Below are 21,558 nucleotides of genomic sequence, written 5' to 3'. Positions count from 1 at the left end.
CTTCTTGTGGCCTCAGATAAAACTGGGGGGTCGTCTAAAGTAAAAGGGAAAAAGTAATTCATGAGCAGAAGCTAATGCATACTCAGAGAGAGGCAGACTGCAAGTACCCAGATGATCTTAGTGGAAAAAACTGATAATTGCTGCAACTTAATTGACAAGTAGCTGGAGCCAATTCACAACTAAATATTTAACTTTGCACCTTTGGTCTGAAAATTCCAATTTTTTTCTCCCATCTATGCCTACATAAATAGGATTTCTTTCCTAGCAGAGTGTGAGTGTTGACATGCTTATAACAAACAGCTTCCTCTAGAGCAAGCCTCAGGAAGGCTCCCTGCTCTGCAGGTGTTTCCTTGTCTGGCTGCTGGCTTGCATCCCCAATGCTCAGCTCCATGCTCTTCTCCCAGCAAAATCTCTCTCTCACTCTTCTCAACACTGTGTAAATCTTTGCATCACTTATCAATAAGTTCCTGGGGTTTTGCCCTGGTCACACAAGAGCTGTAATTTGCCTCTAGACAGCAGAAAATTAGGGACTAGTAAATGCAAAAACATTCATTGTAGGACAGGGATACTTTGTTGGCAGAGGTGTAAAAACACTGTTTAACACTCACCCACCCTGTGGGTTCCATCCAGCCATCCCTCAGCGCTGCCACTTCTACAACTGTGAACAAAATGTTAACACTGCACATTTATGTAATGGGCTTCTAAAACTCAAGGAGCTGAAGGCATCTGCTTTTCTGCTTCTGAAAATCACAGCAGGCTGCCATCACATCCCTGCTGCTACACACAAAACAAACTCTGGCAGAAGGGCGCGTCCAACTGGGCATGGCTCTGTTAGCTCCTTGTTGAAGGTGCTGCTCCTTGCAGGGGAGCTCCAGCAGCCAGTGAAATGGGAATAAAGCTCACCAGATGGCCAGAGGCTGAACACACTCTTCTCCCAGAGATTGTGTTATGTGTAGCAGCAGGGGCTCCTGCCACCCTTCAATGACATCCCTCTGCAATTTTCAGGAGCAGAAAAGCAGATACCTTCATCATCTCTTGTCCACAACTTTGCCTTTACATTAAAAACTGACCTAGGAAGGTGGAGCACCTAAAGCTTCAGCAGTCCTGGTGGTGATGCTTTAACAGAGATTTTTTGTACCCGTTGATGAGACTTGAGCAGGTAACCCACACTGATGACTGACTCTTCCAATTTGTCCATGATGTTTTTTGATATGACAGAACATCAGCAGTTAACTAGCCAATGCAGAGCAGTGGGCAAGACCTGCCTACCTACTCCTTAAAAAAGCGAAACCACAGACATTGCTTCCATATAAACGCTCTGGTAGTTACAGCTTAAACATGTCCTTAAGCATTTTTCGTGCCCCTGCTTGCATTACACCCCGAGAGGTGCCAGCCTGATGGCCCATCAGCTGGCTGAGGTGGGTGAGCTGCTCCTTTTCCTCCAAAGGACCAAGGCCATCCTCTCCCTCCAGCACACTGCTGGGACCAGCAAGCACAAGCTGCCTGGGGAGTCTCTCTTCCCAGCACTGAAAGAATTACTGAGTGCCCCCAGGTGTAAACCCCCAAGCAATGCAGGCAGCTTCATGCATGGCACAAAAAAGAGGAGAAATAATGGCCTTTTGCAAGAAATTCATCTTTATTGAAGCGACCATGAGTCACATGAGCTGCCAGCTGGCCTGAGGAATAACAATAGCAGTAGCCTGACAGTAGCAGCTGAAGCTCACAAGGGAGATTCTCTCTTTCCAGAGATCAATATATGTGATGATATATATACATGTATAAGTGAATACTTCCCCACTAGAAAGTGCATAAGCTGGGAAGTGCATATCATACCCAATTCCCTGCCAGACTGAGGTATGTTGGTGACTGCCAGGAGGTAGCTTGAATATACACTGGGGCAGTTTGAACTTCATCCTGCTTCCAGTGAAGTCAACAGTGAAGCTCTACTGGTTCCAAGGGTGTGGAATGAGAAGTGACAGTCCTCCCTAACACAACTCTTTCCAATGCAAGGTATTGGCAGCCTGGGTTAAAATGCTAGCCAGGTGCTATAGTGCTGTTCGTGTACACGCAGCAGCCCCTGCCAGAGGGCCAGGACTTGTCCTGAACATCAGCATAGGGTTGTCCATGTTTATCTCAGTAAAAAACTGCTACTTACAATTTTTCATGCCTAAACCCCAGTATGTGCAAGAGAAGTGAAAGCTGTTGCTGGTTCAACGGACATTTCACACAGCTGTATAATTTACAGCAGGTGCTACATATATTGCAATGATGGGTTTCAGCTCAGAAGCTGCTCTGCCTACTCAACATGAGGGCAAAGCATAGCAGGGAGCTGTTGTTTCAGCTAGACTGACAGCCTTTTACAAATTCTGTTTATTATTGATAAAGTGATGTAAAAAGGACATGGAGTTGGACATTGCATTGTTTGACCTGGCAGCAGATCAGTCCTGCTCTCTTATAGATTTAAACTTCTGTATGTGTAATATCAAAGTCCTTTTACCACAAGAGCACAGTGGGTTAGCAAAGCCTGATAAACACAGAGCTGGGGTCAGAAGTTACAGAATCACACAACCAGCCAGGCTGGAAAAGACCTTGGAGATCAAGCTCAACCTATGACTTAACACCACCTTATCAACTAAACCATGTCAGTGAGTGCCACGTCCAGGCTTTTTTTAAACACCTCTAGGAATGGTGACTCCAACACCTCCCTGGGCAGCCCATTCCAATGACCAATCCCTTCTTCTGTGAAGAATTTTTCTTTTATGTCTAGCCTAAACTGCCCCTGGCACAGCTTAAGACTGTGTCATCTCATCCTGTCACTGGTTGCCTGGGAGAAGAGATCAACCACCACCTGGCTACACCCTCCAGGCAGTTGTAGAGAGTGATAAGGTCACCCCAAGACTCCTTTTTTCCAGTCTAAATAACCCCAGCTCCCTCAGGTTTGTGTTCTAGACCCCTCACCAGCCTTCTGGCTCTTCTCTGAATGTGTTTGAGTATGTCAACATCCTACCTAAATTAAGGGGCCCAGAATTAGACACAGGTGTGGCTTAACAAGCCCCTGAGAAATCAGTGTGGCATCAAGATTTAGGAGGCGGACTAAATACTAAGAATTAAAAAAAAAAAATGTTGTATTGCATTAGCAAGGAGGAATAACAGAAATACATTCTTCTGTTGGTCAGTTGTTTCAAAGCTCATTCTCTACTATCTGACTTTTTGTCCTGATCTCTACCAAAAGTTCTATAAATTTGGCAACATTTGAAAATGAGAAAACTAGCTGACAGCATTGGATGCCTATATACCTCAGCATGATCAGAAAAATGCCCAAAATTAATCATTGCAAGTTCCACTCCGCGAGAGCACATTTCGCATCAGTGGTGACACACTTCCTGTCATTTATTTACTGATAGTGCAACATTGGTCCTGGGCTGTGATCCAAAGCCATCTTCCTAGAAACATTGCATCTTTGGGGGTCACAGGGAACTGCTCAGTTGAAAGCACGAGAGAAGTTTGGTTTAATGCTGTGATTTTTGCTGGGCTTTTCTCTCCATTTGGTTGTAAAGAACTCCTTGTGTCCTTCTTGTGGAGCCACAGCCCGTACATCTCCCATTGAGGGAATCTGCATCTCTGAGCCCAGTTGTAGTGCAGGAAAGGGAAATGTGTGACACATATCCCATCACCTGACCCCACACAATACCTTCCCAGGGCATTTTGTGGGTGACTTCAGACATCTTCTGTGCCAAGAGCTGGCTTTGCCTGGTAGGAATGCCCAGGCATCAGGCTTCTACCTCTCCCGCAGGGTGTATTTGCCTTTCCGGTACAGGTTGCTGCTGAAGTGGATGGAGAACCAAAGGAATGAAGTTAGGAACATCCCATAAACCTAAAAGGAAATAAATTAGATAGGCATACAATTAAGTGTGTAACCGATTATGATGCTCCATCTGTGCAAATAAGCAATCATAAATATTGCCTGTTGTCACATTTTGCTGAGGAGAGCTGGTTTTCAGTAAAGTGCTGAACACCATTTCTGACATGGAAATTTTTTAAAAAAGCAACCCACGGTTAAAACATCTGATTTGAGTTAGCATAGCACAGCTCAAACCTGGCTCTAAAAATACCAAGAAATAAAATGAAACCAGAAAATTCAAATTTAATTCCTGCCACAGAACATTCCTCTATGCAAACAAACATACCTCTCATAATAGTAGCCTTTTTTAAAGAGAAAAAAACCACAACACCCATGTCTTGTTCGAAGAAAAAACCCCAACAAAAAAACCCAAACAGACAAATGCCTAAACCAACCCCAAATAGTTATAAACGCAGAGGACAGTGTACTTCCTCTCTATTGTGATACTCTGCCTGGTGTATCACACATCAGGATTAACACAGGCAACATACCCAAGGTAAGGCTGCTGTGGGAAGGATAATGAGGGCTGTAACAATGTGCTCTTTCTTCAAGTATGCCCTAATGTGCTAATGCCTTTGCTTGCAGCTTGATCTGGGGATGTGTGTGCATTGTTGGCCGAGGGACAGTGACATCAGAGCAGCTACAGCCCTCTTTACGTGCTTCCCTTGCATCCTGCCATCACAATAGCAAACTGTGCGGTGAGATTTCCTCTAGCACAAGCTTCAAAGACAGCTGCCTTATCTGGCTACAGCATCAAGCTGTGAAAAAAGTGTATCTGTTATAAAAGTCCTCCTGCTTTTATCTGAATATAGCTGCAGTGAAATTCTCCTTATACTGGAGAAAAACTGGAAAGTGGCACCAAATATTCACAGATGACTTTACGTTTACAGCTCCACAGCAATGCCTGACGGTTTTCCTAATTTACTGCTATAAAATACAAATTGTTTGCTCCTCTGGATTTTATTTAGATGGAAAAGAATCTTCTAATCCATAAATGTGCCAAGGTGGACACAAGGCATAAAACAATCTCCAAATACACTTTCAATCAAGAAAGGTCATCCCATCTGGGGAGCAGCATGGAGATATCATAGTAGACCAAACCTGCCCTCATGGTGGAGAAAGGAGTCTCTTTTCATATGCTGTTTTCTGGTGTGCATGACCACTTGTTCAGAGTCCTTGAGTACAGGTAATTACAGTGAGACACCTCTGCCAAGCAGTGGGTGGGCAAACAAGAAGGCTGGTTTTAATTAGTGGCCTGCTCCAGCTCCCAAGGGACCACCCCCACACAGCCCCAGAGCCCCCTCACCATGGAAAGATATGCTTCTCTTGCAGCATTAAATTTTCTCTTTTGTTCTCCTCCAAATTGACTTCAGAGTCATCATCTGAAGATGATTTCTCCCCTCCTCTGCATGTTACTCCTTCAAAGACAGAACCTTGGAGCCCAGACAACACACTCTTCCCCTTTCCTTTGCAGCCTGCATTTTATGAGCCTGGGAGTTACCCACATTGCCCGAGACGTTCCTCATCAGATTTATATAGTGGTCATTAATAGGATGAGACCTTCCCCTTCTGCACAGCTCTCCAGCTCCACTGCTGGTGCTCAGTAGCTTTCAAGACCTTCAGCTCTGGCTGCACATGCAACTTCCCAAGTTGATCTAGGAGGCAGCAAGTTTCCTAAAATATGAAGGCTTTACTGCATCTCCCTTTCTACATAATCCACAAGCCCCCAGTGAGGTGACACGGCCTCTCACTCACAGGAGAAGTCAGACAGGCAAGCCTGAATGGATGAAATGCAACTGCTGCTGCATCCTGCTCCCCACTCCCAGATGCCATGCCTTGTTAGGGCACAAAAGCCATGCAGTGAGCCTCCTCCTGCAGGAAAACCCCTCCATCTATCAGCCTGTCCAGATTCCTGACCCCTTCCCAATTTCCACTGTAGAGTCCACCACTGCTTGTTTCTCTGCTGCTAGCATCCAAAATCACCCAGAATTCTAGCTTCTGGGGGCTAATTTAAGATACTTTTTCCTGACTGGATCCTGCCTTCCAGGGCCAAAATGTGAAAGGACAGACACTGTTACCGTGAAACCAATGGCGATGCCCAGGAGCGAGAAGACAAAGTCCATGTGCTTCTTCACAAAGTCCTGGATCTCTCGCAGGCAGTCCTGGGAATAGAGAAACAAATATCCCTTGCAGCACAACAGCAGCTTGGTGGGGGGATTTATCCCCACAACAGCACTTCCACAGCCTCGGAGAGAAAGGAGGCAAGAAAGGGGTGCAGCATTGCACAGCTGGGCAGTTCTCCCTCCTTCTGCTGCAGTTTGGGAAGACAAACATCTGTAGTATCTTTTCTATTACTACACACCTACAATTTTATTGGTGTGATTCATTTTGCACTGTGGAGGATGTGTGCTTAAGTGTGGTCAAGCAAAACTCTTTTCTTTTCACTCACTGAAAAATGGAAAGAAGGAAATGGAAAGTCAGAAAAGCAGAGCACACCGTGATGCCAAATGCATTCCCCAAGGTTACTACTGAACAGCTCAATTTTGTGAGGTGCTGCAAGCATTAATACACATTAGCCTTAAGCATACCAATGGCCCCACAGAAATCCCCAAGGTGTTGGCCAAGACAGCCATTTCAGAAATGCAAGAGCATGCCCTTGATGAAGGGACTTGCAGAAGGAAGAAAGAGCATTCAAAGCCAGGAGAGAATGACTGTGGCCACCAAACTCTGCGGTTTCCTGTGTCACACAAAGCACATCCTCCCACTCACTTCCCCGGCTCCCAAGCGAGGGAAACAGACCACTAAGTGGGAGGAATGAATCGCCCATATGGTGCCCAGCTTTGTTCTGCTCTCCCTTCCTGCTCTCAGAGCCGAGTTCCACCCAGCCCTGGGATGTGACACTCCTGGAGGCTGTGCTTTGAAACGCTGCCCCAGCGGGCTGACGTGCGCCTGTGCATCACGGGCGCTGCTAGCACTTTACATCTTCACCTGACAATGGGTTTGTATCCTTGCGGCAGCGTGGTTTTGTTTTTCCTAGAAACACCAATATTGATGCTGGTGGCTTTAGCTACTCTGGTGGAAGAAACATCATCGTGCAATAGATATGCTCAGAGGGTTGTAGCTTCAGTGCACAACAGTCTAATACTGGTGGCTTCTCCAGCAGCCCCACTGAGATGCTTGAAAGAGTCAGAATGAAGCATACTTGAGGAAGCTACTGGTGGGCATCATCACCTTGCTTCATGAGCTTCTCATTTTAATGCCTATTTAATGCCCTGGAGAAAAAGGAATTACATCAAATTCTACATTTGCTGTTAACTGGAACACATTTTAAGTGTCAGAAAATAGTGTCATGTGGAAAAGTCAAACAGCTTTTTTTGTGCTCTGATACATGCCTGTGATATCTCACATTCTCTGCAAGCACAGGAGATGAGCAGGAAGCTGGAGGGAAGTTTCAGGCTGCAAACACAAGCATTTTGAAAGCTTTCTAGAGCAGTGAAGGAAACTGCACCTGTGGGTCTGAGACCTGCTGATCTGCCAGGGCTCTCCGTCCTGATTCACACAATCATAGAATGATTTGGGTTGCAAGGGACCTTAAAGATCCCGTCCAGTTCCAACCCCCCAGCCATGGGCAGGGACACATTTCTCTAGACCAGGTTGCTCAGAGCTCCACCCCACCTGGCATTAAACACTGCCAGGGATGGGGAATTCCTAAATTCTCTGGGCAACTTGTGCCAGTACCTCACCACCCTCACAGTAAAGAATTTTTTCCTAATATTTAATCTAAAATTACTGTCAATTTCAAGACATTCCCCCTTGTCCTGTCATTACATCCTCCTGCACAAAGTCCCTCTCCAGCTTTCTTGCATCTTTCTCCTTTTCTAGAAGGACACAATTAGGTCACCTCCATGTCATCTCTTTTCCAGGTTGAACATAAGCAACCTTTAAGCCATTCTTCATAGGAGAGATGCACCATCCCTCTGATCATATTGGTGGCCTCCTCTGGTCTTGCTCCACCAGGTCAAAGTCCTTCCTGTGCTGGACCCCAGAGCTGAATGCACTACTCCCATACCATGTCCAGTGTTATTGAAAAAACAAAACCCAAACAAAACAAATCCCAACCTGTTTCAACCCCAAACCATCAAAAAGCACAATTCTCACTAACACTTTAGCACCAGTGAGGTTTTGATAGCTAGGAAATAGAGGCACAACCCCACTATGGTGTGGGAGAATCCTTTTCCTTACCTGTCCTTCATTGTGCACTTGGTCAGGTGGGCATGTCTTGTTCTCGACATCGGTTGTGTCCCCAAAAGGAGAGTGCTTCCCACAGCAAAGGAACTGCAAGAGAGGGAGAAGTTGGCCAGCTGCTCGCCAAGGCTCTCCCCTTGCTACCAGCTGCTGCAGCAGGAGGTGCTGGCAACGGGCCCCTGCTGCCTCAGGAAAGGCTACCCAACCAGGGTGGCAAGGAGCAAAGCACGTAGGAATCAACAACTGCGGCAATGCAGGCTAAATTCAGGGGAGGTGGATGGATCTGGCCTCAAACTTGCCCATGCTCCCCCAGGACTGCTGCCTGGGAGTGGGCCCGAGCCCTTCCTCTGTGGTCATATTAACGCTCAGTGGCTGCTCCAGAAAGCCCAGGGACGCACAGACTCACGTTTCCAGTGATTGTTATGGGCTGAGGGGATCCCCAGCAACACCCACTGGGGAGCTGGTTTCCTGTAGCTGTGGTGCACTGGACAGTTTGGAGCTCTGGCAGAAGGAAAAAAACCCAGGAGTAAAAAGATTGCTTCTCCATCAATTCAAGAGGCAACTAAAATAAGCAACTGGTGAAGCCAGGCATTGTGCCTGCTTCTCCTTGTCAAATGGGACCCTGGGAGTGCTGCTCCACAGCCCTGAGAGCAAGCACTTCCATGCCTGGGCATGGCTCTGAGGGCCACCACCACCACTGCAAAAAGGAACATTTGACCTCTTCTGTGTTTTGAGAAGCACAGATAGAAACAGCTTGGAAAAGTACTTGTTATGATGATTTAAAAAAAACACAGAAGGATACAGGGAGTTGTGTGGGAGGTGTTTGGAAACAGCTGAGCAGGGCTGACCTCCCCATCCAGCCTTGTGTGTGCCATGAACTCACTCCCCAAACAAGCCCTGCTGTGCGAGGGAATGGCATCTCCTTTACTCAGCAGGGACTTGGGAGTTTCTCACTGTGGGGGACATCCTCACTCATCTCCTGTGGCTTTGGGGGCAAGTGTCCTCCCTGTGCTCTGGGTAACCACCCTTGCCTACCTGCTGAGCTACAGACACCAACAGATCCTGGTAGTGGTTTTTGGGAGCCTGATAGCAGTCTCTGTAAGAGGTTGTGTAGCCTCCAGTTCTCCTCAGACATAAACTTGAGGATAAATAAGAATAACCATGTGCAAATACTACTGCTGGACTATGTGGAATTCCTGCCTCTTCCTCTCTACTTGACCAGGTGCATATCCACACTCTTGTACCACAGACAGGGAGCAAGTCACAGTGGCTGCTGAGACAGAAAATACAATGGCAGCTGCAGGGCGAAAGCTTTGTAGATCTTCCACCACAGTGATGCCCAAAGAGGTGACCCTTTGTTCCTGTTGGTAATCTGGTTGGTCAGATCTGAGAAAGGAAGAATACAAAGGGAGCAGACGACTCCACAGCAGCCTGGAGGACTCAGTTCTTGAGGAAAAATGGCATTGCAGCATTCACAAGACAGAGCACAGGTGTCAGCCCCAGCCTGCCAAAACCCTCAGGAAGATACCCCAGGGCAAGGTTTCCTCCTGCAGGTAAAAGACAACTTACTGCTTCATGGATGGCAGTCAGTTCATGTCTCCTGAAGCTGGAGGTGTTCCTCCTCACCTCCTCGTACACGAAATCATACACATCCATCATGCTGTCTTCCACCTGCAATGAAAGCAGAGGTCTGTACATACAAAACAGACCACAGTTGTCTCTGGGGGCAATTGTGCTCTTTTGATTTCCACAGAAGCTCTCGCAGATACAGCAATACAGGCAGTGCAGCTACTAAAACGACCCCCAGGCAGCAGGAGCTGGTGTGTGACCCACCAGATGCTAAGGAGCTGGGGTCTCACCAGCTGATGGCTGGAGCTCTTGGCCAGTTTTGGATTTTGTGTCAGAGAAGAACTTGGGTGTCTGTAACCAGTGTGCCTGAGTCCCTCTGCCAGCCAGGGCTGATGCCATCTCCCCATCCTGAAGGCGGTACTGTGAGGACAGGCACACATGACCATGAGATGCTAGAATACAAAAAGTGAGAGAACCTCAGACGGTTGGTGTTATCTAAGTGGCAGAGCCATTTCTCTGCGCAGAGCAAAAAAAATAACGGGAGTGATTCAGTGGTGAGTCAGACCCTAAATATTTACCAAATGTGTGAGAACTTGAAGCTTGACAGATCCCAGCCAACTCCCACTTGGAAGTCAGAGAAAAAAAAATGACAGTTGCCCTCAGTGCCTGGAGTCAAAACCTTATTTATTCCTTTCATTTTGCCTTGCTTCCTCAGCAGCACTGGTCCGAGTGGGCCTGCAGTCAGTGCTTGTCTTTCAGGAGGGAAAATTGATGGCAGAGACAGGCAGAGTGGGTGGCCACACAGGGAAATCTCTGGGAACAGAGCCATCTCTCAGCGAGGCTTTGCAGCTAACAGTGAGGGTTCACACTTGGAAATTCCTCTAAGGAATAAAACCCCAGCACTCTCTGCTCAGGGGTGAAACCAGGATCATTCAAGGTGGTTGCATCTATTACTGCAAGATTGCTCTGTCCTGCCCAGCTGTCCAAAACACAAGCACACAAGCAACAACAGAGGGTGATAACCAGGGAGGTGGGGGAGTTGAGAAGATTATTTGTATCCAGATTGGCTCTGTGCCTCCAGGAATAGAGTTTGAAGGCACACATCAAAAGATTTTTTATGGCTATCAACATGGCATAAGAGTGAGCAGTGACAGACCGAGCTCAGATATTATGGGCCAAGACAAAATACTCTGTAGCAAAATGTGTGACACTGAGCTGCTCCATGCTAGTGAGGAAGGAGGACGCTCCTTTTGTCCCCCTGGGGTGTCAGAGTGCATAAAGTGAGGTGGGTGCAACAATAAGACCAGATTTCTATACGACTTCTGCATCAACTTTCCCCACAGCAAACCTTTTAACCCAATAAAAAAGAAAATCTCCAATCTCTTTTCTAACTTCTTGTGGGCCATGAAATAGCTTTCCAGAAGCAGCAATTTAATAAATGGATTCAATAAAAAGAACGTCCATTTCCACTGAAGAATTGGATTTGGAATAATGAAAAAAAGAATAATATTTGAGCTCCTCTTGTGGAGAAAAGAGTAACAGAACAGCAGGTGTCTTAATGCCAGTGATTATTACCTTTTGAATATCCTGATCCCAGTCTAAGATGTAGGAATAAAAACTATTTTGTGCTGTGACAACATATATATGTGTTTTGGTAAGGGAACCAGTGCTGCATGCACAATATTTGTCTTTTCATATTTACCATGAGGGTCAGGATGCTGAGCTTTTGTCCAAAAGACCTAAATTTGGATGACTTAAAAAGAAAAAAATGAAAGAGTTCAAGCAAGTGGCTATGTTCAAGCAAGGGTTCAAGGGGTGAAAGCAATCCAGAAGTTTAACTGCTTTCTAAAAGTCTCTTAATCTGGGCCAAGGAATACTGGGAGAGGTAGCTGTTTGAAGAACAAGAGTGGATAGGAAAGATCTGAAGGAACAAAATGCCTGTAACAAAACAGTGGCTCAAAATAATTTCAGCTGTTGGAAACAATAATTGAAAAAACCACAAGCGGTTATAATTTCACAGCCAGCTCAGCTACAGTGATGGAAATGATAATGGTAATCTCCAGGTACATAATGACTACTAAAGACTTCAACTGCACCATTTTTGAGCTTGCTTGTGAGCTGACTTCTCAGTTACCTACTGATTTTTTCATTCTCATTTTGTCAAGCAGCCTCCAAGAGCTGAAAACACAAGTCATTAAATGGAAAATGCTTAATAGCAATAATTTCCTTTTAGAATGTGTGTCTGGGCAAGCCTAAGAGTACAATTTGCTGATTAGTCATTCTCAGCATTTCTATCTAGCAATTATATCTAGCATTTATATCCAGACATTATCTGAATAGGCTATTCAGATCCTAGTAAGGGAATATCAAACTCTAAATCCATTTTTTAAAGAGTAAATTGCTTGTAGCTCCTCCACATCCTCTTTCTGATTTTTCCTAGGATCATTTGATTTTGGAGGGAAAAACTGCTGTTTTCATACAACACAATGGTATGTTTTCAAAGACTACTGCAGACAGCTTTCTCATTTAAATACTTCAGAGGTAGACAGATAGTAGAAAATCTCAGTATTTATCACTGGCTGTTTCCTTCTGTGCAGAAGACTGTGCCACAGAGCATACCAGAGGTCTGGTTTAATAAGAGAAGACATAGGAGAGCAAAACACCACACTCAGCTGCCTGGGATGGATTATGTTTGTACTCAGAGCTGCAGCCAAGCTCTGAAGCAGGGGTCACGCACGGCAGCATCTATCCAGCCCAAAATATCACGCTCACTCATGCATGCCTGATGATGTAAAAATTAAAGCCTGAAAGCGTGAGACAGTCACCAGGTGGTTTCATGACTTATTTGCAACATTGCTACAGCCAGCAGAAGTTCATCCCTCTATTTTCCATTGATCCAGCTCCTAACACAGTGAAGAGCTAGACTGCAGCACTGCTTTGTACTCAGTTGCCATCCTCAACAGATTCCTATCACACACTCCCCTGATGGCCAACTTTGAGTCCATTGCCTCAAGACAATTTTCTTTCTCTGGGTGTTGGAGGAAAAAAGTATTAAAAATACTCAGGGTGCTTTCTCTCAAGTTTAAGCAACAGGATGACTGTTGAGTTTGAGTGCTTACACTGATGCTGTTTATAATGACCTTTAAGATACAGAGCTGTGCCTGATCACTTAAACAGTACTTAGCATGCAATGGGCAGATACAGCTGGAGAAGAGAAAGTCCATCTGCTTTTCAAAAGGTCTTTCACTCCTCCCACATGTAAGCATCATAATAGTCAAGTGGATTTTCCTGTTCCTAGTGACATGCTGTGATCCACTGCTGGAAGAGTTCTGCTGGACAAAGCTCTCCCTTGGAGGGAGACTGAGCCTGCAGTGCTCATCAGTAAGAAACACCATGAGCTGAAGGTAAAGCATCAGCTGGGCTTTGGTTAAGAAAAATCTCCAGCTTGAGTGATATGGAGGTTGCACCTTAAAGTAATTCTTTTCCTGGAAGAAGCTGGGTGAAATGTTCCAGCTCTAAATCAGGTAAATAATTGCTGCCTCCCACTCCTGTCTGCATTCCTTAATGAAATATTCATTTAGGAATGATATTGATGGGTTTCTGGATACAATAAATGGAAAATCACCACTGAAATGAATGCAGCGGACTCCAACTGACTCAGTAAGTACCATTTTTCACCTTAAGTAAAAGAAAAAAGGAATTTTCAGATTATTTATCATCCTCTAAATCCTTTATCCCCCAAGAATGTATGACGGCAGGAAGACATGTACTCTAAGCAATTGGAGTTCTTGCCTTTGGCTATTAAAACTAAAGCAAATTTCCACCTTGCCTCCTTCAAGAGGAAAACTGACATTTTTGACTTCGGTTATTTATCAGGATAAGTTTTACCTGTAACTGGATTTGGGACAGAAAGATGACACAAGGTCTGCCTTCAGTTCCTGATTGATGCCTTTGCAAGCCAAAGATGCCAATGAATCCCAGTCCTGCTGCCAGTGAATGCCTATGTCTAGGCAACCTGGAAGTGTCATTTCAGCGGAAACTAATGTAGACTTGTACCAAGAACAATGGTCTGAGTCTTAGTGAAACACCTTTGCAACTGCTGTTGGGTAAAAATCCCTCTGCAAAGCTCAAGGAGAACATAGTGAAAGGAGATATCAGGACTGTCTCCAAGACAAAACCACCTTCCTTCTTTCCAATAAATAGGAACACTCTTGGCATGGCAGAGGAGGAATACAAGCATGGGAAGCAGGAGGAGGATCCTCTGCTCCTATGGGTCTTTGTGCCTTTAAGGAGTCAAACTGAGCAGATGTAGCGCAGGCTCAGAAGAAACTGTAATCTCAGCACTTTGTGTTCTTTCAGCATCACCAGAGGATGCACTCACCAGCCTCACTCAGAAATGTCCCTCTAGAGGTGGCCACTGCAGACTCCCACGCTCAGCTATGAACTGCAAGCTAGACAATTAAGAAGTGAAACTGTAATAAAGTAGTGAACTCAGTCAAAACTCTTCCTTGTTTCAAGAAGAAAAACACTTCTGCATTTTGCTGTCTGTCTTCCCTTTCCTCCCCCGCGTGCAGATATGCATGCATTCACAGCATGTCAGAAACAGGGGTGGGGCAGATGCAACAGCTTGGGTTTGGGCAAAGCAATGATGCAGCTGCAGTGAAATAGGGGAGAGAAAGTCACTCTGGGGGCATTGCTGGGTTGCAGAGCAACTCCCACCACATGGATCGGACACACGGTAAGGTGAGCTTGCCCCATTCACACTCAACCAAACCCCATCTAACACAGTCATTGCAGATTGCTGAATGTTTTTATTTCCTTCACTGCCCATCAGCTTCTCTCCTTTAGAGCCTTCCTCTAACCAGTCATTCCCAGATGCAGAAATCCAGCCAGGGCTGCAAATTAGAGCAGCCTTTGAGGTCTCCCGTGGAAAAGGGCACAAGATAAGAAATGCTCCCCCTCTGATTGACAGTGGCCACTGGAGACCACTGATGCCGCAAGCCACGTGAGGCTTTTAGCCACTTTTTTTCCCCCCAGATCAGATTTTGTGTCTATCTATAAACACATACATTAAAAAAACCCCAAACCAAACCATATGGGCTTCCTTCTACTTCCTGCTATATACACAGAAGGAGACAGACCAAAAACTGCTGTGGAACAAAAATTTCAGAAAACTCTCTCTCTGGCCTTAGCACTTCTATCCTGCTCTTGCACAAAACACTTAAAACATGAGAAAGGAAATGAGGAGGTGAGCAGTGTCACAGCTCAGCACTGTCTCCATATCCCCAAAAGAACAGCAGATTCTAGCTGTGAGGGTGCTATACATCCCTCTTGGCCCATGGGCAGGGGGACAGCCTCATGCTCAGCCAAGCCATAAAACCCAGAGGCCACCTTTGTGCTACTCAGATGCAGCATTGCTGTGTCTGTGACAGAGTACCAGCTGCCTTATAGGGAAGTGCAGAAAAGACAGGCAGGCAGTTAATCGATATCAACAAGGATTTTTTTTCCCTAAATCCTTCTAATCTGTGGCTGCACATTGGTGAATGTCACAAGTATATCAAGGTCCTCTTGGAATTTTTTTGGATTAGCTTTTTTATGTTTGCTCTTTGGTTTTTTTGTAAAAAAAAAAAAATATTCAGTCCATTTTATAACAGAAGTGCAAAGCCAACAAGCTGCCAAGGGCCCACAATGACAATGTTCCTGTCTTTCAAAACACACAACCCATCAATTTCTGAACACCCTCTCCCCAAAACTGTGGTCAAATTATCTCAGCCATCCCTGAGCCTTCACCTGTAGCACTTAAAACCAGTGCCAGGCAAGACTTGCTTCCCAACAGAAAGCACTGAACAGCACTGAAAACAAGGAGTTTTAGCTTATAAACCAGTGTATCAGCAATAGAGCCAGTCCCAGGACAGCCCTGTCACCTCTGAGGGGTGGTGGCTGTCCTGCTGTGGTGAGCATCCTACAGGTGCACGAAGGTTGGATGTGCTGCAGCGATGGCAGCTGTCTGAGTGGCCTCAGGTGCCCTGGCTGCTGCTGGAGGCTGGAGCTGCAGCTCTGCCACAGAAAGCGGCAGAAACAGGGCCGCGTGGGTTCAGCGCTGGGGCAGCCATAAATTATGGAACCCGTGAGTGCAAATGCCTGTGTGGAGGTCAGACAAAGGAGAGCAGTGTCTCGCTGGGGGGAGTGGGCTGTCGCTGGCTGGTGAGAACATAAACACTGGGAAAGAGGCACAGCATTTAAAAACGGTAAGGAAGAGGGAGGGGTTTCCCCCCATTTTTGTTTTTTCCCATGGAGATCAGAGACTGGGGAAAGCTTGATGGTTTAAAGTGATTGTGCCTCCTAGATTAAGAGCAAGGAGCATGTCAGATAGTTCACAGTTTTCACAGCAACATCAGTGACTTTTGTAAGTGGTCTTGGAAGACCCCTGTGAGAAGCTACAGTCCTGATCCAGCCTCCCTGAATCAAAGCCCAAAAGGAACCTACCTGTATGCTTCAGGTCTGGTTTCAGAAAACACCTGAGCACACTTTCAGCTTGTATTTAAATCCCATTAAAATCTCTAGGATTTCAGCCTGCATTTAATCATTTAAGTCCCTGCAAGACTTTGCCACAACACAGACCAGAGGCAGGCAGTTGCAGAAACACACACACCCTAGGAAATCCACAGAGAAAAGACCTCTACAGTTCCACTTAAGAAACTAACTGGAAAGTCACGGGCCATTCCTTACATATCTGCAGAAAAAAGATGCATGTGCTGGTTTTATGCATAGCAAGAGATGATTCCCTCCTGGAGACCCGGGCAATGATGCCTCTGGCTTTGCAAAGGTGCTGCATGGAAGGGAGACCCACAGACAGAAGACCAGTGCTGGTTCCACAGGCAGAGAAGTGAGGAGAGAAGCTGCTTTGCTTAAGAAGACTCAGGTGTGGCAACGTTTGTTATTTAACAGCTGCAGCTGTTAATTCCAGCTGTGTACTCCAGGCTTTCTAACAGGTTAGAAAATCACCATCTCAAAAGGTGCCACCTGGCTTGCTAGCAAAGCATGGAAGACTCCATTTCCACTTCCCAGCATGAGGAGGGGAGACCAGACAAGTTCCTCTGAAGGTAGCAGAGCAAGGCTGCAGGAGAATCACAATGTAGACAAATGGCTTGTATTAATTCCCTGCCCATAAAAAGCTAACTCCTGGCATTTATTCTTGAAGTACAAGCAGTGCAGCACAGAAGGGCTAATGCCTTTCCACTCATGTGGAGCCAAAAGCCACAGGTGAAACTCATTTTGAAATCACCCAGTAACCTGAGAAACCACTTGATAATTAAGAGATTACCATATCATTGCAGCTCGTGCAAATTCAAACAACATATTCATTCAGAGGACATGGGGAATCAGGCCTTTACAGAACTATGGACAACTATTTGCACCAGTTTCAAATTCCTGAGTTGGGAAATTGTAATTTAATCCATTTTAAGCTTTTACTTATGAATAAACCTCTGTAATTAAAATGCTCATTCTGTTGCAAAACTTCTTTTATGTTGCAGCAATTTTAGCGTCACTGACCCACCCTACCATCCTGGCTTACGGAGCCAGGGCCACAGGGTTCCTGGAAGAAGCTGCTCAGAGAAAGGGAACAGCAGAAGTTGATGTGGAATAGAAACTCTCTGGCCTCTTTCACAGCAGGGCCCAGAACATAACCCCAAACCTCAGGCTCAGCAAGGCTAAGTGCCAGGTCCTGCACTTTGGTCAAATGAGGGCAACAACCTCATGCAGCACTACAGGCTTAGATAGGGGCCTGGAAAGGGGCCCAGTGGAAAAGGACCTGGGGATGCTGGGTAGGAGCTGACAATGAACCAGCATGTGGCCAGGTGGCCAAGAAGGCTTAGGGCATCCTGGCCTGTATCAAAAATAGTGTGGCCAGCAGGGCTAGGGCAGGGATTGTCCCTCTCTACTGGGCTCAGCACCTGGATGGCTGTGCCCAGTGCTGGGCCACTCAGTACAAGAAAGACACTGAAGTACTGGAGCATGTCCAGAGAGGGGCAATGGAGCTGGTGAAGGGTCTGCACAGGAAATCCGGTGAGAGTGAGCTGGAGATAGTTTAGCCTGGAGAAAAGGAGGCTCAAGGAAGACGTTATTGCTCTCTGCAACTACTTAAAAGGAACTTGTAGCATGGTGGGGGTTCATCTCATTTCTTAGGCAACAAATGACAACATAAAAGCCTCAAGCTGTTCCAGGTTCAGGTTGGACATCAGGAAGAATTTCTTCACTGAAGGGGTGGTCAGGCATTGGAATGGGCTGCCCACCAGGGTGGTGGTGGAGTCACCGTCCCTGGAAGTGTTCAAGAAATAACCGGACATGGCACTAAGCGCTCTGGTCTAGTTGACAGTCAAAGGTTGGACTCAATGATCTTAAAAGTTTTCCAGCCTTAATGATTCTGTTTTTGTGTTGGTTAGTAAGGGTACAAAATCTTCTCTGTGGCAGCTGCAGGTACAGCTTTGCTCCAGCCTCTGCAGACAGGTTTCTACAGCAGCAATTAGTGGGTGAGGAAAGGAAGCTGGGGAGCAGGAGGAAGAAGCAGCAGCCCTCCCCACCAGCTGTGCTAGATGTGGCATGTCTCTCCTGCATTCCACATCCCTGCATTCCACATCCCCGCTCTTTTTGGCCGTGCTGTGAATGACAGAGGGGCCTCTCTTAAACAGACAGCAGTTTGTGGCAAAGGAACTGCCATAAAAATAACTTTGGAAAACAAGACTCAGCTCTTCAGCTTCAGGAAACAGCAGTTCTTAATGTGGCTGAAAACCATTTGAAAACATCATGATTTCTGTGGTTACCACAGCAGTTCCAGCAAAGACCTTGCAAAGAGGTCATCCCATCCCCTCTGACCTCCCATGCACGTAGATGTCTTGTTCACTTTGATTGCACCACTGGCCTTCCTCAGACAGGTTTGCAACACTTCCCTACCAAGACCACATCTCCCACTGAGAGGAGGAACAATTGGGATGCAACTTTTACGATAAAGCATGAGAAATCTAAGGTTCATGACTGCTGCATGTCTGGCATACATCACAAGAAAACAGACTATGGTGACATCAAATCCATCTGGAATGCGGATAACTTGAAATTAAAACATTCAACATCTGTCTGTAAGAATTCATCCAGAAGCTACAGAAAATCATGAAAGCAGAAAAGAATGGGAAATGAGAAGATTAATTTTGTTTACAGTGCCCAGGTCTGAGAAAATAAAATATTTACAAATAACTCTTCCTTTCTCCCTGCCCAGCTTCTCTGTAGGGAGTACTGTAAAAAAGGCCCTAAAAGAGCCACACAGGCAAAAAAGGCATCTTGTTTTCATCATATTCAAACTACATTTCTACCTATTGTCTCTTGATAATAACCATGAAAACAATTTTTCAACTGAGTATTGGGGTTTACTGTTTCAGGTGATTTTCTATGAGAGGGTTCTGCTTTATGAAGAAAATGTAGGTGTATTTTAATTTTTTTTTTTTTTTTTTTACCAGCAGGAGTAAACCACTGAAGTATCTGCCAGGGATCAGGGCAGGGGAGACCTCCCATCCCTAGCTTGCAAAGGGAGGGGAGGACTCTGTTTTCAGTGCTGCTTGGGTTTGGAATCTTGCCAGCAGGGAGGGAGAGGACAGGAACTACTCACACCAGCTCCCAGCTGGCATTTCCAAAATGAACAGCGTAATTTTCTGTCTGGCATTCCACTGGAAATTTTTCATGAGAAAAATTGAAATTTTTGTTCTAGCCATGAACATGGGGGCAGTACCCCTCAGTGCTCTTAGTGATTCAGGCCCGTGTAATGGCCATATTCATCCATATTCAGTTTTACATCCTCAGTTCCATTCCTTTCTTGATAGCTGTGTACATCCCATCAGGCTCACAAGACACCCACCCACTTGGCTGGGTTTGATTTCCCCCCCTCAGATTACCACAATTAACTATTTTTGAGAGTACTGACATGCAGTAGGCAGCAGAGGACACCTGCTTGAATTTGGTTCTTTCTTTTGAGAAAGACAAGCGAACAACCAGCTCTATAATGAGACTTCAGAAGTCCTATCCCTACTTCATTCAATTTTCTGTATCACTGTGCTCCTGTCCTGGAGGGGCAGACACATCTGCATTTCTTTCAGTCACCTGTATTTTTCTCTCACATCTGCATTTGTCTCTCTAAGTGAGACAGGTTACTTTTCTGTCGGAACTAAATTTCTACACGTTCTGTAAGTGACACTTCTAATTAAATCTTCCTCATTTATATTCCTTGCTTTTCCTTGGATTTTAGGAAGCAGAGAAACACGAGATGGTATCTAAGGGTATTTTTTTCTGTTGTCAGAAACACTGCTGGTTTTCTTTGCCCAGAAAGTCAACCTTTTACATAACCCCCTAATTTTGCCTAGTGGAAGCTGTTTTGCTTACAGAAACCCAAGCAATTACCAAAGCTAACCATAACCATTGGTGCTTTTGTGGGCAGGGCGCTCAGAGCAAAAAAACCCATGAAAATAATTTGAAGTAAAACCAGATGTACTGATTAAGAGATATACAAAGCAATACTCCTTAAAATATTTTCAGCAAAATATTTTTGGCATGGCACATCCCTGTATTACATAACCCAACATATAACCTTTTTCTTGCAGTCTTTTTATGCCCTACACCATGTATGTGGATTAACAGTAAAACTAAAACAGTAAAACTAAACAGTAAAACAGTTTATTTAGAAAACACAATTTCACAATGCCAACCAGATAGTTTCTGGTGCCATTTCTCCTTTACTGACACAGCCTGTGCTTCAATCTACAATTTAATGCCTGCAGAAGAAGAAGGAAAGCTCCCTTCTGTGTTGGCAATGAAAACTAAATTATTTCCATATTAAACTGTTAGCGGGAATGTAATAAATGTTGATAGTTTTGCCTGAAACAATAGGGAAAAAAATTTAAAAGGCTGTGGAAAGACATATTTTTATGGATGCCTCAGCTCTGATGGATTCCACTTCAGCCAGTTAAGCGTACAGATAAAAGATACTGTTGTGCCATCAGGACTCACCCTAATATTTCCAAAGCAGTTGGGCAAATTCACAGAGGAAAAACCCAGGGAGAACACGAAAGACAAAGACACCAGCAGTTGCCACCTGCAGACACCTGGGCCACAAGCTGCTGGCATCTGAAAAGCATTGCTTTGTGCTTGCTGGGTTTTTATGCTGCTACCTTGGCTAACTGCAAGTCAGCCAAAAATCTCCTTGGCCAACAACTTTAGCCTGGTCCAGTGTAGCCACCTGCACATTTCAAAGGATTTTCAACTACTTTGGGCACTGGCCAGCTCTGGGAAAACTTTCTAGACAAGCAGGGCCTTATCCCTCTCCTTAACCTTTGAACTTCTACTTTCAGAAAGACTGGGATTTAATTTATGCACAGAACACCAAACCATTACAGGGCAGGGCTCCTTGTGCCTAAAAAAACAATTGCCACAGTCCTAGTGTGGACTGAGTCTCCGGGACTTTGATGGAGTTGTGCTCCTCCATCACAGAAGGAAATCTCAAGGCCAGACACTTCAGACTGGTCTTTGATCACCCTCATTACGTGTAACCAAAAAGATGAACTGGCAGCATCAATCCCTAATTCACTGGGATGATGTTTCACGTTACATCCTCATTGGTGCCCAGAACATTGCAGGTTATGGCATGTGCTAAGGGCTGGGGGGGAGCAAAATAGAGACAAGGACTGAGCCACTGCATGAAACAGCTATCAAAGTCCCAAGCACTTCTCTGAATTATTTAGGTACTTGCCAAAAATACCAGTGTTCTGCTTTCAAAAGAAAGATGTCATGATTTTTTTACACTC

The 21,558-nt window shown here is 45.4% G+C and overlaps 1 protein-coding gene across 1 annotated transcript in view; it reads right to left on the bottom strand.

Annotated features, from left to right (window-relative positions):
• Nucleotides 1-1,619: 1,619 nt before the first annotated feature.
• TSPAN32 (tetraspanin 32) overlaps nt 1,620-21,558 on the bottom strand; it is a 30,868-nt gene continuing 10,929 nt past the window's right edge. The window contains exons 5-8 of the mRNA XM_005486569.4: nt 9,716-9,817; nt 8,144-8,236; nt 5,980-6,063; nt 1,620-3,874 (exon numbers count right to left, since the gene is read on the bottom strand). Of these exons, the coding sequence (XP_005486626.2) occupies nt 3,779-3,874; nt 5,980-6,063; nt 8,144-8,236; nt 9,716-9,817 (375 nt within the window). The 3' untranslated portion in view covers nt 1,620-3,778. The remainder of the gene's footprint in view (nt 3,875-5,979; nt 6,064-8,143; nt 8,237-9,715; nt 9,818-21,558) is intronic.

The sequence above is a fragment of the Zonotrichia albicollis genome, chromosome 6, assembly GCF_047830755.1.
Source record: "Zonotrichia albicollis isolate bZonAlb1 chromosome 6, bZonAlb1.hap1, whole genome shotgun sequence".
NCBI lineage: Eukaryota > Metazoa > Chordata > Aves > Passeriformes > Passerellidae > Zonotrichia > Zonotrichia albicollis.
This window is presented reverse-complemented; position numbering and strand designations above follow the sequence as displayed.